This window comes from Tauraco erythrolophus, chromosome 23 (genome assembly GCF_009769465.1).
Source record: "Tauraco erythrolophus isolate bTauEry1 chromosome 23, bTauEry1.pri, whole genome shotgun sequence".
Classification (NCBI taxonomy): domain Eukaryota; kingdom Metazoa; phylum Chordata; class Aves; order Musophagiformes; family Musophagidae; genus Tauraco; species Tauraco erythrolophus.
The window spans coordinates 2,973,076-2,985,783 of record NC_141487.1 but is presented as its reverse complement, the minus strand read 5'-3'; the positions used below and the strand labels follow the sequence as shown (position 1 = coordinate 2,985,783).

Here is a 12,708-nt window from a genome sequence, read left to right as displayed (position 1 = left end):
GGTTCTTGGCAAATTTGAATGGAGTTTCTGTTGCAGCTGTTAGATTTACCCGTTTGGCATCACGCCTTCTGTATTTCTCGAAGTTTGACATTGTTCCTGGCCTGGAATTTTATAGCTCTCTGGGGAATTAAACATCTCAAATATTTCTGTGAACAACAGTAGTCCAGCCGCCAAAGTTTGGAGTCCAGTTTCCTGGAAGAGCCGTGGGCTTCTCCGAGGAGAATATGGACATGTGTCCTTGCAGCATGGTTCTGAAACTCCCATCCTTTTTCTACTGTCCACTAACATATATATTTTTTGATAGAGGGGGAGTGTAATGAGAAGTTACAAAATTTGTTTCTCTGTTGCTGGATACATATCCATGTTTTTAAGGACAGTTTAAAATTGACATTTTATATGAAATAGTTGAAAATTCAACTTTGAAAGAATCTTCTGCGCCATTAAAAAGAAAAAGGTGTCAATGAAAAAGTTTGGTTATTAAAGAGCTGCCACAATTCTGCAGAGCTCCGCTTCTCGATGTCATTTTTCATTTCCAAAAAGGTCAGATTTGTAAGGAGAAACTAATAAGCAAACTAATAAGCTGAAAAAAATGACCAGCTTAATTTCCGAGCGTGTTTTCCTCAGGAACTGCAGGGCCATTTATTGGTCCGATGGCTTTCTTTTGCATCTGGGAAGCTCTGAGTGCAGCTCTTTGCCAGTTACACACAAAACATTTACGGCCCAAAGAGGCCAGCTCGTTAGTAATTACTGTAATGAGTTCTTCACAGTGTTTCTCTGAAAGGTGATTGAGCCCCTAATGCAGACACCAGATATTTTTTCTCTTCAGTTAATGGTGTGGTAAATTATTCCTGCGAGGGGGCTCATTGAGTGCCTCCTTTGAAACAAGTTAAAGATCACAAAGGAAAGAAAAAGCTGTAGGTCTCTCCTTACCCGTAAGAGGAGAAAATATTTATAGAGTGTCTCAAATCCAGACCTTCTCAATGTTTCTGCATTGGTAGAGTCCAAGGTTGTGTCGTGTAAACAGCGACCGGCACGCGCGAACGGACGGGGCTGATACTTTAAGGTGTATTTTCCTGCTGCAAAGATGCAGAGCAGTTGGGCAGAGGAAAAGGGGCTCGGTGTGTGAGCCTTGGGATCCCCACGAGCTTCGCAGGTCGGCTGCTCATCTGGTTGAAGCGAGAGGTGTTAGACCAGTGCCATACTGGTACAAGGGAGAGGGGGAACAATTTTCACGAGCTTGGCTTTTACAAAGGGAGATTTCTTCTACTGCTAAGTGAATAAATTAATTGATGTGACCAAACGCAATTAGCAAATGCTACAGTGGGAAAGGCTTCCTAATCAGAATCGTTAATCAGGCAAAAACGAACTGTTGCATGTCTTGCATGTCTTTTTTGTTTTTATTTTTTCAACTCGACAAAAGTCTCATCAGCCAACCTCAGTGATGTAAACAGGGATGGGCATTATTTGTTATTTAGTTCTACAAAGATCATCTTTTTATACATTGCACGTGTTTACGTGCCATAAGCCTGAACTGCCTCGAATTTCCAAGCTTATGCCCGCAGGACTGGCTGTGTATCGGTCCCGGAGTCAGGATTTGGAGCTTTCACAAGAACACTCTTAATTTCTCCCAAAGCCTGTGCAGAGAGAAGCTGTCATTGCCAGGGTGATGAGGGAGTGTTTGGGAAGTGGCTGTGGTTTAGAGGAAGCAGAAAACACGCTGCTGGTCTACATGCAGTCAGTCCCTCCGTGCCCTTACTGCCCCAAATCTGTGGGTTGCCCAAGCATCAGAAAAGGAGCCTTGTGCTTGGTGGTCTCTGGTGTGTCTGTTGGTATCACCTGGCTCCTTGCTGAGAGCATCTCCAAAGGATTGTGGCCCAACGGTTGGGGCAATGAAACCTCAGAGCAGCAACAACCTGTATTTTCCTGCTACTGTTTTGGGGAAAAGTGAGTGCATTTGGAGAACAGCCTCATCGCGAGTGGGGCCGTTGTTCTTGAAGTTGCCCAGAAGATTGCTGTCTAATTATATAAAGAAAAAATTAAGAAATTTAGTCAATTATACATTATACAGCATTCCTTGTTAAAAGTTATGATAGTGTCTGTCCTCTTTCATTTAGTCGCTCCTTCTAGCGAGAATTAATTTTAGACTCTGCTGGCTTTTGTCGGTAGATCTCAGGATATATTATCTATGGTTTATTTTACTTTGTACTCATCTGGGCAGTAGCTGGAGTGTGTAAAATGGGGTCTCCTGGAACAACTTTATTGCTTCAGACTCTTCATTGAAGTAGACTTTGGCGTAGGCGTATTTTTTCCCCTCATCTCCGACAGAAAGTAATTTCCTTTCTCCCCTGCACGTCCTTCAGGCTCTGGTGATTCACGCCCTGAAACACTGCAGAAAACCCAACTTTGTTGACCCGTTCTTCCTTCTGGGGATGGCAAACGGCCCTCATTTGAAAAAAAAAAAAGCCCCAACACAGCACATCATCTCTGATAGCAGCAGCAAAAAACACTGCTTCCAAAATATGTCATTTTCTCCCTTCTTGTAGGGGATGTCAAAGCACTAACGGAGGATTGTTGTGGTTCTTTCGCCTCTTGACATTGTTCCTCAAGGTGAGGAAATGGGGAAATTGGAGGGGGAAAAGCTGGGAAGCTGATGGGGCTTTGATAGCTGTAACTTTTACTTAGCTGGTTGTCTCACTCGTGGTATTGCTGATGTGTTGTCAATGCGAAGACAAGAGGACTGATACAGCAAGGGAAAACTGTCTTTTTAATTTTTTTTTTTTCCCCCCATTTAGCTCAGATTAAAAGAAGTATCTTTTAATCTGAGCTAAATGATGTCTGAGGTCCAGAATCTCTTTTTTTATTTTTAATTTATCTCATGCGTTTGCAAAAGAATTGCTGGGTTCAGTGCTGTGCTGCTCAGCAAAAATGTTTTAAGGCTTAATGTTGAGAGGGCTGGAGGGTTTGCCTCGTTATCCTTCTCACTTAGAGTTTTAGCAGACGCAGGGAAGAAACTTCCTCTTGATTTAAATGAGAAATATCAAGTATCTTCTGCTTGTGAGAAAGGCCCTTTGGAAGTTGTGTTGCAGACTGGCCCAGGACATGCAGAAAAGCAGTGTCGGAAATGGTTTAGTTTTTCAGGCTTGCTTTGTTTTTACTTTGCGTGTTGGCTGGAGATTCGGAAATGTACGTTTTACTTTCATGAGGAAGATTCGGACGATTTTATTTTCAAATACCATTTCCATTGTCTGCATGGAAAAAAGATTTGTTTTGCTAAGCAGAGTTTAAACGTAGCGCCGAGGCAGATGCTTATACAGATCAGCACAAGTCAAATACTGATCTGCTTTTTCTTTGTTCTTACTGAAAATATTTCTTCTGATCTCTCCGACATCTCTCTCAACCTAGAGAATTACAAATGAGAGAAGCATTTGCCCCCCAGAGCTTAATGTGCCACATATTGCTCAAACAACGCTGAACTTCCCAAAGGGTAAGAGGAGAAATATGGGAGAATAGAGAGCTATTCCTTCAGATAAGGGGGTTAGAATAACTTGGGATAATATAATTTTGTTTGTTTTGAATTACTTTAAAATCGTAAAGCCTGGGAGAACTCTTCCACGTACCAGTTTCTGGTCACAGTCAGTGTAAATCTGGACTGAAGCCATTAGCTTGAGGGGGATAACTCTGGGATACATTCCTATTAGTAAAAGCAGATGTGGGCTTATGGCTCGAGCCAAAATTTCAGAGTATAAAAAAAATTGATCCGTCCTCCATTCTTCATTGGTCAGAGAGGATGGGATTGAGTCTATACCCATGCATTAGCAGTGGGAAAATGGCTTTCAGGGCTGGTGTGGGTGATGGAGATGCGGGTGCAGCCTGGGGGTGATCAGCAAATCCAAGCTGCTGTCACCCGCTGTGCCCGCGTGCGGCCCTGTACCTGCTGCTCTGTAGGGAAACCTACTGCTGCCCGGGGTTTCTGAGTCTGAGCTGCTCTGAGGACCTACGACTATAAAACGATTGCTTCGTGGTGACTTGGAGATACTTAGCCATACGTATGTGTAGGCAAACTCATTGTGGTTTCCATCGCACCGATGTGCCATGCTGCTCCCCAAAACCCAGTGTCTGCAGCAGAGCATCACTCTGAGATACCTCCAGCTCCACGTGCATTGACCCATGAGAAGGAGGTGTTTCGATTTCCGAGCATGATGCTGGGCTGGGTTGTGATGTTCAATAGCGCATGACATGTAAGTCCCACCCATCAATAAAATTATTACCTTGCCAAGATAGATGGAAACTTTTGCTTGCAAGCTGTCAAATTTTTTGGCAAAATTGTATTTGGGAAGTGATATGGTGCTGGAGAAACCCTGTTGTGCCTGTGAACAGAGGAATGCTAAGCCCTGATTTTCTTCCTTTCAAGAACCAGAACTTGTCTATGAAGGCAAAAGCTCCGTGTGGCTTTTAGTTCCTCACTGCCCTTTTCTTTAGAGAGGGGGAAAAAAAAAATCACATCAGCACCACACTCTTTGCTGGAATGAATCCTTCTGCCTGACTTGCAAGGTTTATAATAGAAATGCTGACAAACTCTAATTTATAATGGTGCAAACAAAGCCGTGGTAATGGGCCTCAGAAAAGAGAAAGTGCTTCAACTTTTAGATGGCTGAGTACGGGAAATGGATGCTGAGACTTTCCAGAGGACCTGGTGGTGCAGGTGACTTTCGCCTACCGGTTATCAGTAAATTTTGCCCTTTTGCACTGAAGAGTTTTGGCCATGGGCAGCGTTTCATGAGGCTCCTTCATCTTCTCATTCCCTTAAGCTGCCAATGAGGTATTGACGCTCTGAACTACCTCAAACCTCACGGAATTGTCGGTAACAGCTCTCCATCTTGTCCAGTTTAACCTCGGAGTAGCGAAGCGAGAAAGAAACATATTTGTAAATTGTTGGGGGGAGAGCGTGGGAGGAACACACAGCTTCGAGGCGCCCGGTCTGCAACGGCTGCGGAGCAGGGGGAGGGCGGCGGGACGTGCGACGGACCCCTGGGATCTCTTTTTGGCGAGGACCAGGACAGGGTGCTATGGAAGAAGGACCAGATTTCGCATAATAAATACAATAAGCTGTGTTGTGCAGAGGAAAAAGGAACTGTGATGGGGGAGGAAGTCCCCCAGTGTGTTGATGGTCATGTGTTACTTAAAACTTAATCATGATCAGCTTAACATAGTCTGTCCCCCAGTGAAATACTTGTTATGCTGATTTGCTGTACCTTGAGGGTGCTGAGGATGCAGCACTTGGTTGCTCTGTTACGGAGGGAGCGAGCCTCTGTTTTTCCTTGGTGGAGGGGTTTGCAAAGCTGAAATCCTGGGATTTGCATGGCTCATAGCGGCCGTCCTGCTGTCCAGGCTGCCACCTCCACGCTTTTCCAGGGAGCGCGGTGCACATGTGCGACCCACCAACACGCTGAGCTGGGGCTGTTGCACGCTTGGGAAAGCTGCAACTGGTTCCATTAGTTATTCCTAAGCCCTTACCTTGAATGTGATTTATGTTGCAGTTTAAAACAGACCCATCCATCACACTGAGCCTCAAATACTGTTCCTATAAGCAGCGAGGTACATGAACACCCCGAACGGGGGAATCCTCCCAATCCCCTCCGACTCTTCCCGGGGCTTTGTAAGGCACAGATTTTATTTCATTTCTTAAAATCCAAAATAAGCACTCTCAATAAGGAGGATTCTGTCCTTTCACTCCTGCGTTTTGGAGACAATACCTGTCATTTCTTACAAGCCTTTTGTCTGGGGACGATTCTCTCCGTAACGAGTACCGTTTCTGGCTAATCTTTGCCGCTTCGAGTTTTGTGGTGAGATCTTCTTAGGACAGAACTAGGTCGAGTATATTTCAATCGCCTCGTGTTCTTAAAATCTGTTTGTCAGAGTCCTAAATAACACATTGCCTGATTGGGAATCAGCCTGAGCTGCTCAGGATTTGCAATACGTAGCGCTGGAGCCGTCCAGTGTGTGACAGTGATGTGTTACTCGGAGCCGCAAGCTTATCCAAGGCTTTCCCTGCATGAACCACCGGCGGAAAGAAAATACTCTGGAGAATTATTTGAGCCTCATTTATTTAATGAGCCTACAGTAAAAACAGAAAATCCAAACTCACGATGGCTTAAAAGCAAATTGCATCGCAGACTTTTTCAAATCTGTGGAAATGCAAAGCTTTTCACAGGGCAGAGATAAATTTTGCCGTTAGTTCGTATTATTGCAGCATCATAAAGTACATGAAATTGCTGGGGGACTTGTGTGAGCTGTGAAGGTGGTGATTTCTGATGTGTGTGGCTGGGAGCAGAGTCCCACGTGTAATACCTGGGTTTTCACCCTATGTGACGGAGAATTAAAGAGAGTAACAGTGTTTTAAATACCAATAATCACGAAGAAAGAAAATGAGCTGTGTTTTGGTGGTTGGTCTTGCTCTCTCCTCCCCTAGTTAATAAAAAAAATAATTTCCCTGCATTAGCCCTTTACGTTGTCTGAAGATCTGGGTCCCAGCACATCGTAGGGAGCAGGTCTCTGAGTTGGGAGTCAGGAGATGAATATTTTTTAATATTTATTCTAGTAATGACTTGTTATTTGACCTTGGGAAATTTGCTTTCTTCGTATCTATATGGAACTGCCGTTTAGATTGGCTGGATCCTAGGAGATAAGGCTTATGGCTTGTTAAGAGAAATGATCTGCAATTTCAACTGGATTTTATAAATGTTAATATCAGAAAAAATTACGAAATGTCATGTTTGCAACCAACTGCTCTTCTGTTCTGGAATGGTTCAATTCATCTTCTTCCCACCCATATATTGCACTAGCTACTGCTGGGATGTTACCTTAAACCTTAGATGAGTTATGATGCATAACTCATAGATGTGTACCTATAGATCCATGGATATCTATAGGTCACTTATAATTATTGATCCTTACAGGAATAGCTCAGTATTTTCATATCCCTCATGTTCACTACAGCACACATTTACTGTTAAAAATACAACTTTGGTGCTGCAAAACTTATCACATGGGGAAAACACACTGCCTGTGGGTTGACTAGGGGAGCAATAAGACTACGGGGTTTCGATTCCAGCTGAATCTGGTCGATATCTGGAAGTAATCAAAAATTAATGCTTTAGTGTTAATTTAGACTGTTGCTATTGCTGAGTTTCTCCATCAATATTTGAGTTCATGGTGGCCACCAGCCTGTATCACGCCTTTACTGGTCCTCTCAGCAGCGAGGCCATGGGCAGTAACGGGGACCAATTCCCAGCTACAGTTTCAAAAGCAGATGGCACTCCATAGCTCGTCTCAAACTGAGAAAACGGTGTCAGCTCCCTCCAGTTTCATGGTTTCATTCTCATTTTGCTTTCCTTCTCTGTCTCCGCAGCTGTGGAGTCGCTGCATTCCCTGAACGACCAGATCTCCCATTTTATCGTCAACAAGTCAAAAGCGCTGGATGAAGACCATGATGCCTTTCTACCCAGTGAGAAGGAATCGCTGAGAAACGCCATGATGCTGATGAGACACCTTCTAATGGATGCACAGGTAGGAAATCTGTAAGCTCCCATCTGCTAGGACACAAGGAAAGCACATTGCACAAATCTGGGGCAGTACTTCATTTTTACGGGCGGTTTTAGTGGTGGAAAACGTGAGTCCTTGATACTTGTTTAAAACCGACTTTGGCTTCCGAAACCGGCAGCTGCGGGAGGACGTCTCGGTGCCCGGGGCGTGCAGCTTGTGATGGGCCTGGATCCCACATTTAGGGTTGAAAATCGCTCTGAATTTTCAGCAGAAAGTGGAGCCATATACCCAGCATCAGTCCTAGCGAAAGAAAAAACAAAATCATTGTGCCACTGAGCATCTGTGCCGAACGCCGGTTTTCGGAGCGCCAGGCGCGTAACGGGGCTGTTGGCTTCGCTGTGCTCTGAAATGCCAATTAAAAGTCATGAGATGATGTGCAGATGTTTCTTTGTGCCTTTGCTGCTTCAACATAAAATCTCTCACTCTGTAGCTTTACCGCAGTGCTCTGCGCTTCCTCCATCCTATAAAAAAAACCCTTTGAAATATTCAGTATATTTATTTTTTTATACTCCCTTTTGGTCTTTATTTGTAAAGCCTGGGTGGAAAATGGCAGCTTATATGGGAGGGTTGTTTTGAAAACAGAGTGGTCTCCTCTCCCTTCTCCTCTGGTAAGCTCTAAAATCTGGCAGCGCAGGTCTGAGACTGTCCCAAGCACTTCAGAGCTCCCCAGGAGCTTTGACCTCTGTGCTTTGACCGCTCTCGCAGAGAACTTTTTGTTTTTCTGAACGTTTTATTGGTATTTCCTGTATGTGCGCATCGCCTCTCGTTAGAAGCCTAACACGAAAACAGAAAGAGGAGGAAATTATTCCTGTAAGGATTAGAAAAATAATCTTTTTCCAGGGCTTTTCCTGACTGCCATCCCACGCTAAGCTTGGGTTGCCATTGCAAGCCCCAACGTGGGTCGGTGCCAATAGTGTTGCTGCAATTACCCAGCGCTCCGTTAACGAGCCGCTCCCCAGGGCCCAGGTCCCCGTGACTTGCTGCCAGCGTGTTACGAGTGCCTACATGGAGAATGTCAACAGAGGAAGCTACGCATTTTCGTGGCTTATTCCCATATTCTCCCGTGTGCAGTCGGGTGGTTATCTTATCTGCTTCTCTCTGTTTCAAAGCCTTTGGTCCTAATTACGTTGGCTAGTTAGGGGTTTTGCTGCATGCGAGAAGGGACCTGGGAATCCCTGATATTAGGGACATGGGTGTTTTGATGTTGGATATTGAGAACAAGAAGGGTTAGGCTGTGCGTTTGGATTTTCTCCCATAGCCTGGGCTGGAGGTAGGAATAGCTTTGGGAGTCGGGCGTGAGAGCAGGCAGATGCTTGCAGGCATCTGCATGTTGCAGATGAAAATAAATATCAGGCAAAAAGGCCCTATTGATAATCTCCTTATGCAGAAATTCTTTTTTTTTGGTACTTGAGAATTGCTTTGCTGCTTATCAGCTGTCCTGAGTGCATTTTAAGGGGTATCTCTAATAGAGTGGCTGATGAAGGAGATGCTAATAACAACAACGGGGAAGCATCGAGTGCTCCTGCATCCTCGCGATGTGCCTGGATCTCTTCCCAAAAAAGAAAGAGCATGTTTTTTCCCTGAGATTTTCAGGTTGGAAGGATGACAAGGTGGGAAGTGGTAGTGATGAGGAAAAGGGTTGGAAGCAAACTGCCTACCCAGGAGCATCACCGCCAGCATGTGCATATAAAGTACGTGCTGACCCTGACTGCAGAGTGCCCTGTGGCTCTAATTACACGGGAGGGAAAAATATCACCACTGCAATTATTTCCCTTTCCTTACCTGATCTCATTTCTTCCCAGCTGGTGTTTTTTATGGGAAGGTGGAGCCCTCCAGCTCTAAACCAGATCGATTGTGTGAGGCTCCGTACAAAGATAAGCTGAAATCCCGTCTTTGGCCCTTTTTACTCCCTTTCCTCCTCTCTTGGCGTGGACCTGATTTTGGCTGGCAGATAATTTGAGGAGAGAACATCCAGCTGGAATTTTTGGGTAGAAATTAGCTGGACTGCTAAGCTGCCAGAAGGGACTGATGAGAGGGGATGATTAATGAGCATTTCTCCCTTCTCTGACACTGTTAATCTGCTTTTAAAACACAAGCCAATGGGGATGACCATCTCATGTGTGCTGCCTTTCTGGTGTGGAGAGAAGCTGTACAAATTTTGGTAACTCTGCCTGGACCCCAGCAGGCCAGGAGATACGGCCAAAGCAAAGGCTTCGGATCCACCACGGATCTAACTTTGATCTTGAGTCATTTTTTTTGGCTTAAGATGTATCACAAAACCCGATCAAACGTTATTTTCCACTTTGGAAAGTGCTGTGAGGGCTTTCAGACCTGGCTGCGCTGGGGACCGCGGGCTCCTCGAAGGTGCAGGTCCCTGCTCTTGGCAACGTACCACCAAGAAGGCAAAATGTCCAGGGTGCCTCTCCGCCTGGAGAAGCAGCAAAGAGGCACTGGGGAGTTTGTTTAGGGTTTCACAGCCGTATTTTCTCATAGCTGGAATTTGGACTCCAAGCTCCTGAGCACCAGCCCTGTCCTTTCATTACACCATATTTATTTCTCCCTTGGCTTCTGGGAGGAACGTCTTTCCCTCATCTGTTCTGTCAATTTACTCTCCCTTTCACTGATTTTCCTGCCTCAGTTTTTGCAATACTGGTGTACGAGCAACTGTGGCAGGAGTGACTATGGCCTTATAGGACAAATTTGCCATGCTGGAGGTCACTTGTTGGTAAACAGAATAAAGAAACAGCTGTGGAACAGTGGAAAAAAAAAAAATCTCCTCTCCCATCTGTGACAGGGCTTTCTCCTGTGGAGAATGAGGCATTACCTTGCATATTTTGCGCTCCTCCTGCCTGCAGAAATGTCGTTGATGTCAACTGAACAGGTAATAAGCTGCATGGAGTCTCTCTGCAATAGGCTGTCAGCTCAAATTCTGCTCAGGGAAGACAGTGGTTTAATGAAAGTCGTTACAATCTGCAGAGATCTCATGACCCCGGTGCTCTCCATCCATTACGCACTCCGGATAGAATTCCCTCATCACGAAAATACGCCGTCGGAGGGATTTGCTCGCTGACCCGCGCACTCGCCGTCGGGCTGGCAGAGCTCTGGAAAGGGACCATCACCCTGCCTCCGAGCGAGGGCTGGAGCTTTGCATCCAGATTGCTCGTTTCTCCTATTTGCTTCATGTTTGCAGCAGGTTCCTGACGTCAGTCCGGAGGTATAAAGGCGTCATAGGCGACCTGAAAGTGGGGATAAATCCGAGAGGAAATTGAAATAGTGTTGTATGAACTAAAAGGGGCACTTGGATAATGCAGGTGCATAAGCGTCGACGGAAAGGGAAGGTGCATTTATTCTGGATGACATGTTCCAGCCTCCGCATAGTACAGGAACGAAGAAACAATTTCATTTCTGCCAGACAGCCCCGTGCAAGATGCTATCGCGGGGATACGGCAGCCTGTGATGGATTGTCATTGCTGTCAATCATTTCTGACAGTCCTATTATACTCAGAAAGGATGTTTGCTCTGTGCATGTTGTTTTATAATCCTCAGAGGTGGAATTTTATAGCCTAGCAGTGGTTCTTTTTTTTTCTCAGACGTTTCCTTAAGCAGGATTTATTGCTTCTGAGACACATGTGACGTGAATCTGTTTTACCTTCAAACTTTCAATCTCCCCCACAGCTTTGCCTAAATTTTTTTTTGTTTCGTTTTACTTGACTTTCTGTTTCTAATTGCTATTGTGAGAGACTTAACCGGCGTGGAGCAGAAGGTACGTAACATCCAGGGGCTGAGTCGCGTGCGTCAGCTCTCATCCAGCAGTTTGCCCAAGCAATTTGTCTAATGAATTGCAAAGCTGCATCCAGGCACCAGCATCAGCCTCAGACACAGGTTGATATCCCCTCTTATATGAAAGAACACGTGTAAAATCAAAGATTTTTTTTCCAGTTGCCTGGCCTTAAAAGCCAAGCTTTCAGAACTTCAGTACATTTAGTTACTTCCATAAAGGGTTTAATTGACTTCGAGTGGATTTTAAATTCTTTGGGAGAAATACCATCTTTTCATTCGGTTCCTTCCCCAACAGTGTCGTGATTATTGCTGGGGCCCTCTTGGATGTTGTTACAGAGGGAATAAAGAGGCATAGAGACAATGTTTTGGTTTGGACTGGACTTCCCAGATGCAGTCATTCCACAAACGACGACTTAAGAACAAGATTAACTTAGTAACCTTGTGGAGCACTGGGTTTAAATTTAACTGGATTTCAGTTGTGGGCTAGCCATCACAGTGTGAGATGTGGAGATATTCAACTCCTTCTCTGCTGAAGGGTTCGTTTCATTCTTAGGTGAAGAAAGAAAATAAAGCTGGTGGTACTTCTAGCCTAAGTTGTTAACAAAATACTATGGTTGTTGCCCAAAAATCATAGGGGAAAGAACTTTTTCATTTACTTTTTTCTTTTTTTTCTTTAAAGTCTGGTATTTTATTGCTTTACCTGGACAAAATGGCTCCAGCTCTCATTAACTAGTGGGACAAACCTTTAGCAAGTGTTTACCAAGATGGGTCTGTAGATATTGCTGAAAGTCGAGAGTAGTTTGGGTAAAGGATTTTGCACTGTTTATCTTTGGAAAATATTTGAGTATTTGAGTTGTCACCACCATAAGCCTTTTGAGTTTGACACCAGGATCCTGTGAATAAATCACTTAAGGTGAGACAGAGTCTTTTAGTTTTGGAAAAAAAGAGAAACCTACCTGGCATGACCGACTTATAGAGGTTCAACATCCCAGCCGCGCTTTTTTTTTTTTTTTTTTTTTTTAATATTAACTTCCATTCCTTTTTTCACCTGGAAAAAAATATAGTTTCTTGAACTCTTTTCTCTTACCATTTTTTCTTCAGTAGTCTCCATCGTCTTTCCAAGGCAGGCTGTTACTGGGACGGCTGTGATAACAGCTGCAGAACTAGCAGCAGAGCAGTGCTATTTCATCAACTGACCTTTAAAAATAATTCGTATTTTCTACAGAGGTCTGTTGTACAACACCGACTGCGTTGTCACAATATTTTGCTTGCTAGTTAAACACTTTCCACCATCTGCTCTTCAGACTTAGCAGACTGAGTTCAGGG

The 12,708-nt window shown here is 44.5% G+C and overlaps 1 protein-coding gene across 1 annotated transcript in view; it reads left to right on the top strand.

The window, feature by feature from the left end:
- The window catches only part of KAZN (kazrin, periplakin interacting protein), a 200,291-nt gene that overhangs the window by 45,713 nt on the left and 141,870 nt on the right, over positions 1-12,708 (top strand). The window contains exon 2 of the mRNA XM_086625634.1: positions 7,409-7,566. Within this exon, the coding sequence (XP_086481760.1) occupies positions 7,409-7,566 (158 nt within the window). The remainder of the gene's footprint in view (positions 1-7,408; positions 7,567-12,708) is intronic.